Source organism: Chionomys nivalis, chromosome 2 (assembly GCF_950005125.1).
Source record: "Chionomys nivalis chromosome 2, mChiNiv1.1, whole genome shotgun sequence".
NCBI classification, from domain to species: Eukaryota; Metazoa; Chordata; class Mammalia; order Rodentia; family Cricetidae; genus Chionomys; species Chionomys nivalis.
Genome location: NC_080087.1, coordinates 5195380 through 5211577, shown reverse-complemented (window position 1 = coordinate 5211577; position 16198 = coordinate 5195380). Strand labels below are relative to the sequence as shown.

Genomic DNA, 16198 nt, shown 5'->3' with positions numbered 1-16198 from the left:
ATCTCCAGAAGAGCAGAGGAGAGGAGAGAAAAGTCGGAGGCCACTTTGCTGTTTTGCTCCCTACCACGAGCCCCTGACAAGTCAATTGATTCTTTGTTCTCAAAAAGTCTTCCCTGCTGGCTTTCTGTGTGAGGTAGAATTAGGGCCTTTTCCTATGAAGCTACCAGTCAAGGTTAAACTATTTCAGCAATTCCGTCCTTTTGCAGAACCCTGTGTGCAAAATCCTATTCATTTCCATCAGAGTCAACAGCTTGCTCAACCAGGTTTGTTGAACATCTGAAAAGCTTGTCTAAATTGTTTAAAGCGGCTATATCAGTGTGCGCGCTCACCTTCCCTTAAGTTTGCCCAAGTGAAGGAAGTCATAAGTCTCACAGATCTTTGTCCAAACCCCTCTCATCCCTAGGGCTAACCTGAGGAAAATTGCAGGACTTCGCGGTGTCCTCAGAGGCCTTACTACAGAGCCAAAGACAAATCAGAATCTCAGAGGGCAGCATTCTGGTAAAGGAGAGTCAAGGCGCAGTGGGGATCCGCCAAGGCAAGGACAGAAGGCGCTTAAAGGCAGGAGGGCGGAGCGCAGCTCATCTTTGGGAGCCTGTGTGAGTGTGCACACCTGTAAGGTGTGCCCTTGCGTTCGCTTGAAGGAGGTGTGCAAGCAGCACCAACACATGTTTGCCGGGCCCTAGTAGCCCTTGCCTTCTCCTTCGCAGCCCTGAGCGCCGGGCGGCCCCTGCGCGGGCGCGGTGGCCGAGGGAGGTGGGGCCGAGGGAGGAGATCTGCGGGCGGGAGGGCGGAGAGGGCGGGAGGGGTGGATCCGGGAAGCTAGGGCTATTTGACAGCACCAGGGGCAGCCGCAGAGTTCGAGGAGCGCTGGCCTGAGCGCTTCTGGAGGGGCCGTGCGGTCTCCACCAGCGGCCGCAGGACCGCGGAGCAGCTCTAGCTCGCCCTCCTGCCCTCGCGCTCTACACGAGATCTCCGCCGTGTGCCAGGGCGCAGCGCGTGGAGCGCCTGCCTCGCTTGGTCCTCTCTAGCGTCACCATGCTGCCGCCGCAGCTGTACTGGCTGCCTCTGCTCGCCGCGCTGCTGCCGCCTGTGCCCGCGCAGAAGTTCTCGGCGCTCACGGTAAGTCCGGAGCTGCACCCCTGCCTTCCCCACTCTCTCGGAACCCATACTCTCCTGTAGAACAAGGCTCTAGGAGCAGGTGGCCGGGTGAGCTCCAACAGGTGGGTTTGGCAGAGTCCCATGGCATGGATGTTCAGGGTCTATAGCTACTCGCATGTGAAGGGCTGCGGGTCCTATCAGTACAGGATAGAAGGGAGTTGGCACGCGGGGATGTCCGGAGTTCTCCCCCCCTCCCCCTTTGGTGGGAATGGACTAGTACAGGGACAAGTATGAGGACCACCAAAGTACTGCAACCGTCTCAGGACGAACTCACAGTAATTGGGCACCCACCTTGCCAAAGCCGACCCATCTTGGGGTTAGGAAACGGGCCGTTTTTTCAGCTTGGGCGCCACGAGGACCCACTGTTCCCCTTCTTGCTGGGGAAAGAGGCCGCAGCCCATGGGCTCCAGTTGTGGCTGAACGTCGCTGAGACAATTGAGCCGGGAAGGAGCAGATATGACCTTAAATTAAAGACCATCTTTCTTTTGTTGAAGAACTCATAGAGGAGGAACGATCCGCGCCACAGGAGGCACAGAGGATCGACCCTGGTCCATTGGGTCCTCTTCTCAGTGGCAGGATGCTGTGTGCGCCAGGGCGCGCTCCCGAGCGCGTATGGCACTGCGGTTGACCACTCTAAGTTTCTCTCTCTTAGTAGCAGTACTGGTTACGCCAAGGCAAGAGGTGAGGTGCCAGACGCCGAGCTGTGGAGGGGGCTGAGCCCGTCCACCTCAGGCCAACACAACCGCGGCCACTCTGCCAGGCCGATGTCTGCAGATCCCAGCGGGCAGCCCTTTTGTGGCCCGCGCGCGCTAGCGAGTCCATAATTAATGCAATCTGCCGAAACGAAAGCATTCCACTTAAATGTGTTTTTGAACAAGTGCTTGAGAAAACACTAAGGTGGTGAGGAGGCCCCTGTGGAGAGGAGTGCTGCAGTGGCCAGTGCCCTGGGGAGTGTGCTTATCCTATGGAAAACCTGGGCTTGCCTATGAGCTCTTTACAAAAGCAAGCTGGCCAGCCTGTTGCTTTTTCTTTCTCTCTCTCTCTGTTTTTCAGCAGCTTGAAGAGGGAAGATTGAGTGAGTTCATTGTTCATACCTAAAATTCTTCTGGAGCAGTCCTAGAGCCCTGCCTTGTGTCTCATGAGTGACTGATAGATTAGAGCATAGCTAGAAGCAGGAGGGAGTTTTCACCTACTCAGTCTTGCTCTACCCTGAAAGAAGCCCAAAGGACTGCATGTATACATTCATGTATGGATGTGTGATGTGTGGATAGATGTGCATGTATATTCAGGGTGCATGCACACACTCCAAGTAGATTAAAGTCCCTGGGAAAACAGAGATCTTAGCAGCATCTTTGTGGGCTCCAAGCAGCAGCTGCCGGAAGTTACTATTCATTTTCTAAAAGAACCATATAGACATTTCTTCCTCTGTGCTCTCTCTCTCCACGCGTGCGCGCGCGCACACCCACACACACACGCGCGTGCATGTGTTAGATTGGTAATGAGGATAGTTTGAAATCAAACATATTTTCCTCTTTTCTTGTCCTGTTGTCTTGCCCCTTCTGGAAATTTCCTGCTTTCAACCCCTCACCATTTGTCTCCTTATACTGTAGCAAGGGTTGCCTGGGCTCCATGGGTGCCACCAGCTTTTGGGGTCCCTTTACTGGAGCTAGGAGTGGGTCTTACACCATGCAGGAAATGCCCCATTACTGTGCTCCCCAAGAACTCTTTGTCTTAAAATCATATTAAACACGTGAAATGCTTTTCTTTTGCATCCAGGAGAAATTTTTTTTTTTTTTTGGTTTTTCGAGACAGAGTTTCTCTGTGGTTTTGGAGCCTGTCCTGGAACTAGCTCTTGTAGACCAGGCTGGTCTCGAACTCACAGAGATCCGCCTGCCTCTGCCTCCCAAGTGCTGGGATTAAAGGCGTGCGCCACCACCGCCCGGCCCAGGAGAAATATTTAAAGCTATAAACTATTGCCATAATTCTTCTCCCCTCACCCCTCCTCCCCAATCTAGACAATTAAGACTGTGGTTGCAATAGAAAGTTGGGATTTGAGTGGTCAGCCGCTGGGAAGTGTTAGCTCTTCTGGATTTTCCTGTGGTGCCAATCTCTTTTCAAGCTACCTTCTGTTTGCTGGAGAAGTCTTTGGGTTTCTGAAGCCTAACCTAAAGAATGACCGCCTCTGCACAAGGATTAAATTCTACCTCTAGTAAATGGTAGAAGCATTGTGTTGGTCTGTAGGGTTGCTTGGGACTCAGTTCACAGAGTACCTGGAACTCCCAGCCCACAGGAGTGCACGGACTCATAGACCATGACAGCGTGTGGCACTCTCAGCCTACAAGGGTGTGTGGGACTCACAGTTCATGGGGATGAGTGAGAACCAGGTCTTTTCTCGATGGGTGTCTGATCTTATGCAAGGGACTGAACTTCTTTGGTCTTCTGCGGTCTTACCTGTAGAGTGGGGATGAAGCCTGCCTAACATGTCCTGAGAGTTAGAGCTAACAGTTGGTACATCTGGGACATGCGCATTCTTCAATCCAGATTGCGCTGTTGGTTCATGTAAGAGAGTTTCAGAAACCATAGCCACCAGTTCACACACGGTGGTGCCATTAAGGAGTGTCTGGATAGTGGCGGTATTGGAGTAGACCTCTTGCCTGGCTTAGTTGAAATGGATTCTGTGGGCTGTCCAGGCAGACGGGAAGTCTTCGTTCTCTGCCTCCTTTTGTCCTGTGTACTTCCCCTAGAAGCAGGTAAACCGATTTACCTCTTGGAGAGGAAGTGTATATGCACTGGGCCAGCCTGTGGGTTTTTCCACTCTGCATGGCCTGGTTGTGCACAGACATTGATGTTCTTTCCAGTAAGCAGCAGCTGTTCTGCTGTGCGCTCTGTGTTCTTCAGCTTGGATCTTTGGAGGGAAGGGGAGTGGGAAGACAGCATTGCATGTGTGGATTCAGGAGGGTATGGTTGTTGATCAGCCCCGGATCTACTCGTGATGGTCCTGTTCCCTTCTGTACTGGAGTGATGGTGGAGTGGCGTGTGTGGCCCATGCTGTGACACTTCATCCCTCAGTCTGGGTCATCAGCAAAGTCATCACCTTTCTTTCCTCATCCGGCCACACACTTTGACTGTGTCCGATGCTCTCCAAGGAAGACATGAGACAGACTGGAAGGTTGTGAAGGAGGACCTAGAGACAATACTTCCTACCAGGAACTCATGTACATGATGTCTAAACAAAAACATTTAGTTTTGATTTGAAATTCAGGTTGTGAATAACTTCAAGCTCGATAGGATACATTGTAGGATACTTGGATAGGATACATGGTAACCTGGATGCATGTGGGCTACCATGACTCTGGGGTTAAGAAATCTTGTATCTGTGTGACCAGCCAAGACTATACAATAGTGAGGCCATAAAGACTGGCTGTGGTTTGTGGGGATGGAGGTGGACGGAGATGTTTATAGGTTAAAAATTATATTAAAAGACACATGATTCCATATATACAAGCACAAACTTATAACGAGATTCCATTAATACTTTGAAGCTAGAGAAGAAAACTGAAGAGATAGTTTCTTGTTGTGGTGAATTCATTTACAAAAGATTGAATGGTGGAATGGACAGCTCTGTGTGTGGTCAGGTAGGGGCAGGGTTCTGCTGCTAATTGTGTGCCTTTAGACACTGAATATCCACGTGTATATCAAACATTAGATTGTAGCCCACACGACACATTCAGAATATGAGTTACTGTTTCATTGAATTCTAATTTCACATGATCTGAAACCAAATTACTCCAAGTGAGAACCATGGGTACATTCTTCTGTGGTTTATAGTTCCAGGCTGAAAACCAAAATGCAAAGGTTGTAATTCAACACAAATAAACAGCATGGAAAAAGATGTCAACTCACATTTATATCTCAGAATTAAAAAGGAATTACAAATGGGAATTATATACTAAAATATCTGGCCAAATTAGCCAGATTTTTAACACCAAGAAGGTCACAGGACAGCTTCGCTTTGATGAAACACAAGTATATTCATATTAACCGGGCGGCTTACAGTAAAACTGCTACAGCATATACATATGCAATCTCTCTCTCTCTCTCTCTCTCTCTCTCTCTCTCTCTCTCTCTCTCTCTCTCTCTCTCTCTCTCTCTCTCCATTCTACTCCTGTAACAGTTACATTTGATGCCTTTTGTCTCCCTTCTCATCAACCTATAGCAATTCTGTTTCTTTTCCTCCTGGCCCTCCCTGAAGCCCCAGAGGGAGTTCTCAGTCAGTTTCTGTCCTTCATATTCTCAGCCCGGTGTTACTGCACTGGGGTCTGTGGTTCTCGGGATTTCTCGACAGGGTGGGACACCAAGATCTTTTTAATCCCCAGAACCTATCACTGACAGGGAAGAGTCCTTTGTCATTCTTAGAAGTGACCTCTGATAGCCATGAGGACTCAGCGGGCCAGTGGAGGTGAGGTCAGTTGGATGTCCAGAGATTCTAGTGAGTGTTTTCTCTACTAGGGTAATTCCGTGCCTGTCTTCAGTTAGGGACTACAGTCACTTTTAAAGAAATAAGACCATAAGCTTGTTGGCAACAACCAAACCCAAATACAACTGTGCATGTAAATTCCCCTCCAGATTTGGTGTTTTATCTTTTTAGATCCAGTAACAAAGGCAATAGTAACAAGGAAGCCACTTGGAGCCCCAGATGGGTGTGCACCAGGGTTGAGTTGCTTCATAGATTGCCTGATGGTCCAGGACATTGCTTGCCCTTGTCAGATGGTCTGCTACCACAAAGGGCCAAAAAAGAAAGCATGTATCTCCAGACTGAGATCTCAGCATCTGTGCAAAAGAACCAGTTATCACTTGATGACAATAAGGGCTGGGTCCCAAAGCAGCAATGAAGTTGTCACATACTCCAGGGTGCTCTCCGAGCTGGACTTGAAGCCCTCCTGGCGGCCCCAGGAGGGCTATGGTGGCCAGGACTCTCTGGCTGTACAGGTGTGAGCACACCTGCTAGTGTTTATGCTTTCACCAGGAGCTCAGAAAACTAGCAGAGTTGGCAGCACTCTGAGCAGTAATGGAAGCGTGTTGTTGGGGTAGTAGCTAGGTGATCGTCACTTCTAGGGTACCTTTTAGCTTCAGGGCAGCAAGGCTGTGAATGCCTGAGGTGTTCAGTTGACAAATCTGAGTCTTTTTCAATTTCATTACTTTATTGTGCTCTGATTTTATCCATTGTTACAGGTGTACTGCACAAATAAAACCCCAGCCCCAGTGTTTAAGATTTCATGCCAACCCTTTCTTTTCTCTTTGGTCACATGCAGTATGGGATTGCCTCTGCTTTCTGGAGCCTGTCTTGGTCTCTGGGAGTTCCATGTAGACTCCTTTCCTTCACGTGGGTTTTGTCCACACACGAACCCTTTGCTTTCTGCACCAGATGTTCTGACAACAGCAAGACGACTTATCCATCTGGAATACGGAGAGACCTTGGCGTAGACATATCTCACAGCTAGGTTCTCACTACAGCATCTTTCCTTAGAGATCAGGTAAACGTAAACAGACTTAAGAAGATATAGTCATCTCTACTGATAACCATTTTGATACAAAATAGAGATTTCACGATTTGGGCAGTGGGTGATGCACACCTTTAATCTCAGCACTCAGGAGGCAGAGGCAGGCAGATCTCTGAGTTCAAGGCCAGCGTGGTCTACAGAGTGAGTTCCAGGACAGCCAGGGCTACACAGAGAAACCCTGTCTTGCCAAACAAACAAACAAACAAACAAAGCATAAACAGAGGTTTTACAATAATGAAGGATATCATATCTGTGCTCTTATTTTAGAAAATAATTCTAGAAAAAATTAACAGAAAATGATTTACTGTGCAGCTTAGTTTTTTTTTTTTTTTTTTTTTTTTTTTTTTTTTTTTTTTTTTTTTTTTTTTTTGGTTTTTCGAGGCAGGGTTTCTCTGTAGCTTTGGTGCCTGTCCCGGAACTAGCTCTTGTAGACCAGGCTGGCCTCGAACTCAGAGATCCGCCTGCCTCTGCCTCCCGAGTGCTGGGATTAAAGGCGTGCGCCACCACTGCCCAGCTGCAGCTTAGTTTTGATTATTGGTTAGTTCATTCAGCAGAGGATGTAGGCCTGTATAGTTAAGATTTTCCTAAGTATTTTAAAACTTGGCTTTTAAGTGCTCGAGAGATGGTTCATTCAGTAAAGTGTTTGCCTTGTAAGCATAAGAATCCATGTTTTTAGAAAGCTGTGCATGGCCGCATGCACTTAGAGTCTCAGTGCTGGAGAGGCAGAGACAGTCTGGTGCAAGCCATGTTGGAGAGCAGAGACAGTCTGATGCATGCCATGCTGAAGAGGCAAAGACGGTCTAATGCATGCCATTCTGGAGAGCAGAGACAGTCCGATGCATGCCATCCTGGAGAGCAGAGACGGTCTGATGCATGCCATGCTGGAGAGGCAGAGACGGTCCGATGCATGCCATGCTGGAGAGGCAGAGACGGTCCGATGCATGCCATGCTGGAGAGGCAGAGACGGTCCCATGCATGCCATGCTGGAGAGGCAGATATGGTCCGATGCATGCCATGCTAGAGAGCAGAGACGGTCTGATGCATGCCATGCTGGAGAGGCAGAGATGGTCCGATGCATGCCATGCTGGAGAGCAGAGACGGTCTGATGCATGCTGCTTCTCGCCTGTCAGCCTGGCCTCCTTGGTGAGCTCCAGGCCAATGTGAGATAGGCCTCAGGTATACAAAGATGAATGAATGGCACCCGATGAATGACATCGAAGGTTGCCCTTTGACCTCTGTACATGCAAACATGCATATCCATCCCCCCCACGAGCACCTGCATAAACAGACATACACACATAGATGTGTGTCTGTGTGTGAGCACACACAGATGCACACACACACACATGTGAGTTGGCATTTTGGAAGAGAACTTTGTGTTATTTTACTTTCTGGTGTTGGCACGATGAGGGAGGGGCAAGAGGAGAAGTATTTTTGAGTTTTTCATCTGTTTATGGTCTGGGGTTCCAGGCAATGACACTTCCTGTGTGTGAAGCTGCTCCCTGGAGCTGTCTGTGTGGTTTCCTGAGCTTTTTGAAATGCATGTTGTGCTATTCCATCATATTTCTGTGTCAAAGAAGAGTCCAACCAAGTATGAGGTCTATTTTCAGGTACCCATTGCATTCTTCATAGGGAAACGAATAGCAAAGAGTATTTCTCTTGTTCGGGTTGGAACAGTAACCCTGCCCTGTCCGTCCTGCCTCTGGAGGAACAGTGAGTTCTAGAGTACACACCATCACTTCACCTTTGAGAGAAACTCATCTCTTAAAAGGGGTGTGAAGGGGGGGGGGGAGAGAGAGAGAGAGAGAGAGAGAGAGAGAGAGAGAGAGAGAGAGAGAGAGAGAGAGACTGATTAGGAAGGAGGGAGCAGAGAAAAGCGGATCCTACTATTGAAGCAGATATATGGATGATCCCCGGGGTTTTTCCGGGGCAGCCTTGGCCAGCCCTGCTGCCTCTGGAGTGGACGAAACACAGGCCATTATGCACACTGAAACAGAGGGTGAAACCCCCAAGTCTGCCGCTTTCTTTCTTGGGGTTAGCTGCATGGCAAGGCGCCCTTCCAGGACAACCTTCTGGAGTCACCTGCAGGAGTGTTTCTGGGACTTTGAGTCCAGTGGGGGATGGACTCTTTCATTTCCAACCTTTGCCTGCTCATCCATCAACAACAACCCACGTCGTTTCTTTTTCTCTGAGAACGGTTTGTTCATTCCGGCGTTGAAAGGAGATGGCAGGGCTCTCCAGGGATCACCTTCCTTGTCCCTAACTCTGTCTTCTTGGGCCTAGTGTCTGTTGTCAGTGCTCACTGGGTTTGTGTGGGACAGTGACCTTCACTGGTTCCCCTCATTGATTCCCATAGAGGAGTTACTGGACATCTAAAACGTGACATCCATACAGACAAGTGTCAAAATTCACGATCATAAACACAGCCTTGATCTATGGCAGATGTTGGGGTCTGGCTAATATTCCTAGTGACGTTCTGAGACTGTAACCAGTTACCCTTAGCTGTGTTGTTGTTGGTTATCTTTGCTGGGACTTTATCATTGCTGTTTGTTGGTATTTTCACTTAGTTGCCTAATTTCAGGTTGGAAATATTCTTCAGATGACACAAATGTGGTGTGCTCCTGTTTCTTCATGTAGAGGGGCTTCCTTAGCCCCTGGGGTGGGCTTAACAGATGCTTGCCCCCAGCTGAGGCTCAGCTCTCTCTCCCTCTGCCTGGAAAAAGCCCCAGGAGCACCATAGTCTCCAGCCCTCCCATGATTTAACCATTAACAACGGCCATTGATAAAATGCTAAATTGGATCCCTAAGTTGCACTGAGCTGCTAGGTAGGGGACTCACACTGTAGTTGAGGCTGTGTGGTTGGCTGAGGATGTTCACAGCTGTGAACTGTGATTCCAGCCCCCGTCACATGGACAGTTTCCTCCCTGGACACATAACTCACACCCTTGGCCCTTCTGAGTAATAGCATGGGGTCTCTCGTACACGGGGTTGAGATGCCTGTGTTAATAACAGACTGTTTTTTCCACTCTACTGTTCTCTCAGCTTTCTGAGCAATTCCAGATAACATCTTACTTTCCATCGTCATCTCCCTACTAGGTGACTATAAATACACGTCCTGGCTTCGTGTAAGCGTAGAGTGTTGAAATCCCCTAAGGGCAAGGAAAGTGAGCAATAGCTGTGACCTGAACTTACACGCTCAAGTTCTTTCTCAAGCGGATACACCAATAGGTGCTACGCCAATCAGTGCTTCGCTCCTAAAAGGTTTATCTTTTGGGCAGAGTTGCCAAAGACAGATCTTTCTATTCATAGACATAATCCAGGTGGAGCTGAGAGTTCTCTCTCTGTGCGTTTGGCGTCTCTCCCAGAGACATCCAGGTGCAATTGCTGGGCAGAACCGACCGCCCCTCCACCCTTGGAAAGTGTTGCTAATGTTTCCTGAATTCACCACAGGAGGGAGCCCAAGGGTGCAAGCTTTGTCTTTCAGAGGGGCTGAAGGCTGGGTTGGGATTCCCACCCCAGCGGGGTCCAGCTTCCAACTACCCCAAGGCTCTGCCACTTAGCCTGCTGCCACTCCAACTTTCCAGTCTTAGACATTTAACTCAAGGCACAAAATCCCAACTGAGGGAATTAAAAAGCAGGGACATTGTATTTGATGCTTCTAATAACTTTACGGAGAAGTCTGGGAATTCATGTAAAAGTCAGTGTTACTTCCCAAATATCAGACGGGAGTAGAAAGTTGGCATTAAAACAAGTCATGTAGGGGGAGGGAACAGGAGCTGGCCTGTTTTGGGGACTGGGGTCACTATTTTGTTTCTTCTGTTGCAGGCTTAATTACCCTGCTAGTTTTAAAGCAACTGGAGTTATTTTATTTGCTAAATTAATATTCCATCTGCGTTCTTCACAGTGAAGCTCCAAAGCATGACATTTTAATGATTTTAACCTACAATAGAAAGCGTAGCTGTCACCATTCCGTGCCCAACATTGCCAAACGTCGTTCATGTTCAGTTCAGCAAGTTCAGATGTGCTTTATGAAGTCCTTTGGGAAGGCGAGCTACACCTGTATGTCTGTTGAAGCACATGTACTTATTACGTGTGTGTATGTGTGTGTGCGCACGCCCGTATGCATACTTCCACATGCTTATTGGGGCCATTCCTCTTGTCAGATGTTCTCTGAGGAGATACTCTCAAGCACGCGCTTCAGAGACTTTACTGGGCATCTGGCTCAAACACCGTTTACATTTCTTTCATCCAAAGACAGGAAGGAAATTAAAAACCATTAAAGCCCCCACTCAAATCTATGTCACCATTCAGGTGTTTCTATTGCCTTTTCCTCTTTTCTCTCTATTTTCTTTGAAATGAGTTAAACATACCTGCACGTTGTCTAGCTGCTTTGACTCTCAGAGCTACTCTGAGAAGGGAGTCCGTGCTTCCCATCCTTATTTTCTCTTTTCTCCCTTCTTCCATCCCTCCCTGGCTCCATGTCCGAGTCACTGTCTCTTTCTCCCCTAGGCTTTCCCCAGTGTGCACACTTTGAGTCCCGTTCTGCCCCACCCCCACCCTGGGACCAGATCTATAGCTGGGCTCTGCCTGGCTCCAGGGGCTGATGAATCTAGTAAGTACCGCTGCGGTTATCACAAGCTCCAGGGCGGGATGGAGAGAGAGAGGCAGGGGTTGCAAGCCTCTGAGGCAGAGAATAAGAGAGAGAAAGGTGCGTGAACAAGTGGAGAGAGCTGCGGTTATCACAAGCTCCAGGGCGGGATGGAGAGAGAGAGGCAGGGGTTGCAAGCCTCTGAGGCAGAGAATAAGAGAGAGAAAGGTGCGTGAACAAGTGGAGAGAGCCGGTCTGTTCTGCTTTGAATCTGAAAAAGTCCTGAAGGTTCCAGGTTAAGGTCACAGCTGACCAGCTTTTGAGAGGTGTCTGGATTCTAAGGTTCCTAACCTGGTGAGTGGGTTAGTTCACCTGAATGGGCTATTAGGAGAGTATATGGAACATACCTTTCAAGGGTATATCGTGTCCCTGGACCCTTTTGATCACTTTCTTTGCTTGTTGGCTGCTATGTTCTGCCTTACCACCACCCAGGCGACCACAGAATGATGTCTCCGGAACCATGAGTTGAAACAAACCTTTCCTTGGGAAAGTTCTTTTCTCCGGTGTTCGCTGTGACAGGACATGTGACTAACAGGGACTCAGGGCCACAACCTAACTAGTCTTCTCCTTTTATTTTCAAATCACCTAAAAAAAAACCTTTCCCTCTGTAAATACTTTCTTAGTTTCCATTTATTGCAAAACCCAAAATAGTAACTTTTAAACTTAAAAAAAGAACCCCCCCCCCGCCAAAAAAAAAACAACAACAAAAAAATGCTTCTCACAATCTGGTAATTTTTTAGCTGAGGGATCCAGAGCTCTCAGGACACGGCAACAGCTTGACTTGAATTGTGAGAGCAGACGGAGCCGAGCTTCACACCTCAAGCAGGTTGTTCTTTGTCAGGGATGACGTACAGTGTGCTAGGAGCAGCAGAAGCTGTCTTGGATGTTCCTTGCTCCGAGAGACACTCTGTAGGCTGCCAGACCCCTGCAGATCTGTCTTGTGGTATCACTGGCGGAGGTCAGTTGACATACTGAAGGATGTTAGGATCAAAACAGCTCTGATACTGAACACTGCGCTGGTCTCAGTTGATGCTGCTCTTCCCTCAATAGTGTGTTAGTAGACACTGGTGGCCTCAGGGTTAGCTCCCCTCTGCATACACCCTGGTGGCCTCAGGGTTAGCTCCCCTCTGCACACACACTGGTGACCTCAGGGGCTAGCTCCCCTCTGCATACACCCTGGTGGTCTCAGGACCTAGGTCCCCTCTGCATATACCCTGGTGGCCACAGGCGCCAGCTCCCCTCTGCATACACCCTGGTGGCCTCAGGACCCAGCTCCCCTCTGCTTACACACTGGTGGCCTCAGGGTCTAGCTCCCCTCTGCATACACCCTGGTGGCCTCAGGACCCAGCTCCCCTCTGCTTACACACTGGTGGCCTCAGGGTCTAGCTCCCCTCTGCATACACACTGGTGGCCTCGGGGTCTAGCTCCCCTCTGCATACACACTGTGGCCTCAGGGTCTAGCTCCCCTCTGCATACACACTGGTAGCCTCAGGGGCCAGCTCACAGGCACAGCCCACAAAGAACACTTCTGTGTGACTCTCTCAAGTCAGCTCATCTTTTGTGGTTCCTAAAGGACAGTGCTGTGATTATAAAACGACCGAGAGCTGTCATGGAAATGTGAGGAATAGTGTGTCCTAATCATACGTGTGAGACAGAACCAGCAGCATGAGGTCTGCAAGCAAGTGGGTGACAGATGCCAGGGAGTTCCACATGGCTTCTCACGGTTGTGCCAGTCTGGCTCTCTTTCACAGTGTAGCCTCTGTTCAGAAGCTCAGCAGGTGCCGCTCCGGGGAAGCCGGGACATACTACCTGTCTTAGTTAGGTTTCTATTGCTGTGAGGAGACTCCACGGGCCTTGACAACTCTTATAAAGGGAAACATTTAATTTGGGTGTCTCATTTATAGTTCAAGCAGTTTGGTTCATTATCATCATGACGGGGAGCATGGTGGCTTTAGTCCTCTGTGTCATACATGGGAAGAGGGATGTCAGTGAGCACACTTGTGACTTCAGTCTGGCCTGTCCACATGCTGTGTCTCATCGCTGCAGGTCGGAGCTAGAGTCCCAGGGAGAGCAGCACTCTCAGAGCCAAGGTTGACCACGCTGGTGGGCTTGGCTGCCCATGCTCCCTCTTCCCAGTGTTCAGTGTCTCGATGTTCCCTGTTGCTCTGAGCATATGCCTTGTGCTTTGTACAACCTCCCTTTCTCCAAGAAGGCCTTTTGGCTTCTTTTGGCGAAGCCTCTGTTCTGTGGGTAAACTGGCCATTGGTTGGGCCTGTTAGCATATTTATTCTCATTTTTAGTGACTAAAAATGCTCATCTTTGTAAATAGTGTACTATAGAAGCAAAACTTTGTGGAATTAAATACTTGGCACTAATTGACAACGGTGTAGTTTGGGCAGCAATGGCTAACATTTCTGCAGTGTGTGCTATATGTATATACATGCATATATATGTATCTTCTAAATCTCACCATTATCCCTAGCAATGAGCACTCTTAGCTGCACCCTCTAGTAGCACCTGCATCTAATTTTACCTGCAGTAGCTATTTTTCTATTGCTCTGATAAAGCACTATGACAGAGGCCCCCTGTAAAGGAAGGATTTATTTGTACTAACAGTCCTAAAGGGACAAGAGTCCATCATCATCTTGGCAGGGAAGTTTGGTGGCAGGCAGGCATGACAGTGGAAAATGCAAACCAAGAGCCCACGTCTTAAACCATAAGCAGGAAGCAGAGAGAGTGAACTGAATGGCACATGACTTTTGAAACCTCAAAGCCCACCCCAATGGACATACTTTCTCCAACAAGGCCACACCCCCTAAGCCTCCCCAAACAGCATCATCAAATGAAGACTAAGTATTCAAGTGTCTGAGGCTATGGGGGATATTCTAATTCAAGTCACCACACTCTAGCCCTGGCCCTAGAGGCTCATGGCCATATCACAGTGCAAAATGTATTTAGTCCAATCCACAAATCTCCATAGGCTTTCAGTCTCAACACTGTTTAAAGGTTTCAAGTCCCAGGTTCCTTCTGAAACTCAAGACAATCTCTTAATTGCAACTCCCCAGAAAATTAGATAATTCCTATGTCTAATGGCATAGACTATACATTACTATTCCAAAAGGAAGGCATAGGGATATAGGGAGGAAATACTGACCAAAACCCAGGCAGGTGAACACCCAATTCTCCAGTTTAATTTCTGGTATAAACTGGCTTAGATAAGGCTCTGGCCCTCCAGCTTCACTGCTTACAGGAGACATCTCTTACCCAGGCTGATCCCACTCCTGTGTGCACCTTTTCTTAGAAAATGTCCCATGGCTCTGGCATCTGCAGCATCTTTGGGTCTCCAATGCAAACCCAGGCTTCACTTCTATAACTTCACACAATGGCCTCTGTGCAGGGTTTCCCCCGACATACACTGCAGGATCTCAGTGGTTCTCTGAGGCTGCAGGGGAGGAATCCAAGGTCCCTGACTTGTCATTTGTGACTTGTGTATCCTTCATGACTCGATGAATAACCATCGGACAGAGTCAATAGTCGGCTGCCTGGAAATTTCCTCTACCAAGAAAATTAGTCCATTACTTTTAAATTTAGGCTCAGGCAAGTTCTTGGGACAAGGCCAGAAAGCAGTCACATTGTATGTCACAATATCACAAGAATGGTCTCTAGACCAGTTCTCTCTGAAATCGTGTGAGCCGGGCCCCCACAGTCCACATCATATAACTTTCAGAACAACCGTCAGAACTACTCCAACAGCCCACTTAACTCGGCTTACTGTCTTCAGTTGCGTTTCTAGTGAAAAACTTCAAAGATGTTCACATTGCTCCCAGTTTCAATATGTTCTTGTTCTTCACAGAAGCACCCTCTGCCTGCTACCAACTTCTGCATTAGTTACTTTTCTGTTGCTATGATAAAACACTATGACCAAGGCCATGCATAGAAGGACAGGTCACAACCATAGTGACGATGCATAGCAGCAGACAGACCTTGTGACTGGAGCAGCTGAGGGTTCACATCCTAAACCGTAAATGGGAAACAGAGAAAGTGAATTGGGAATGGCATGTAGCTTTTGAAACCTCACAGTCCACTCCCAGTGACATGTTTCTTTGAGCAAGTCCACACTTCCTCAGACCCCTCTTCCCCCAAACTGCAACACCAACTGGGAATCAATTATTCAAATGCCCAAGATTAGGAGCGACATCTCATTCAAAACACCACAGCACCCTCAGGCAGTGGATGCTAAACTTCATACTTAACAGTTAATATAACTTACTGTACCCCATAGCAGTGGGCTCTCTTAACTGTACCCTCAGTGCCAGGTACATCTTACTGCACTCCCAGGAGTAGATGCTTGTAATGATACCCTATCCATGGATACTCTGAACTGCACCCTACCAATGGGTACCCTCATCATGCCCATCTTACAGACAAGAAAATTGAGATACGGCTGGATAAATGACACAGCAGGGTCATGGGATGAGTGAGTGCCCAGCCCTGATGTATGATGTGGGAAAGTTACAGGCAATGCAAGTTGTGAGCCAGGAGCTTGGGCCAGGGCCTACACTCATGCTATTGCTCCATTGCTGTGTTCCTGTCAGGGTCACGGGCTCGCTGGACTGGTGTGGAGGGATCTGGGTCATAGGCAGGAAGTGTTGGGTCTCAGAACAACCTGGAAAGGATCCGTCTGCAACATCTGGAGGGGATTCTCAGGACATGAGAAGAGGAGTTCAGATTGGTCATGCCTGGGAAGGCTGAGGGAGCTAGTGCTCGGTGATGCTGGACTCTGCTGTGGGAGATGCAGGCAGACCTGCATCAAGAGCTGGGACGGAGGCCG

At 48.6% G+C, this 16198-nt stretch overlaps 1 protein-coding gene across 2 annotated transcripts in view; it reads left to right on the top strand.

Moving 5' to 3' along the window:
* Positions 1-864: 864 nt before the first annotated feature.
* Smoc2 (SPARC related modular calcium binding 2) overlaps positions 865-16198 on the top strand; it is a 131828-nt gene continuing 116494 nt past the window's right edge. For both annotated transcript variants that reach the window (XM_057761527.1, XM_057761526.1), the window contains exon 1: positions 865-1119. In XM_057761527.1, coding sequence (XP_057617510.1) covers positions 1036-1119 — 84 coding nt within the window. In that variant the 5' untranslated portion in view covers positions 865-1035. The remainder of the gene's footprint in view (positions 1120-16198) is intronic.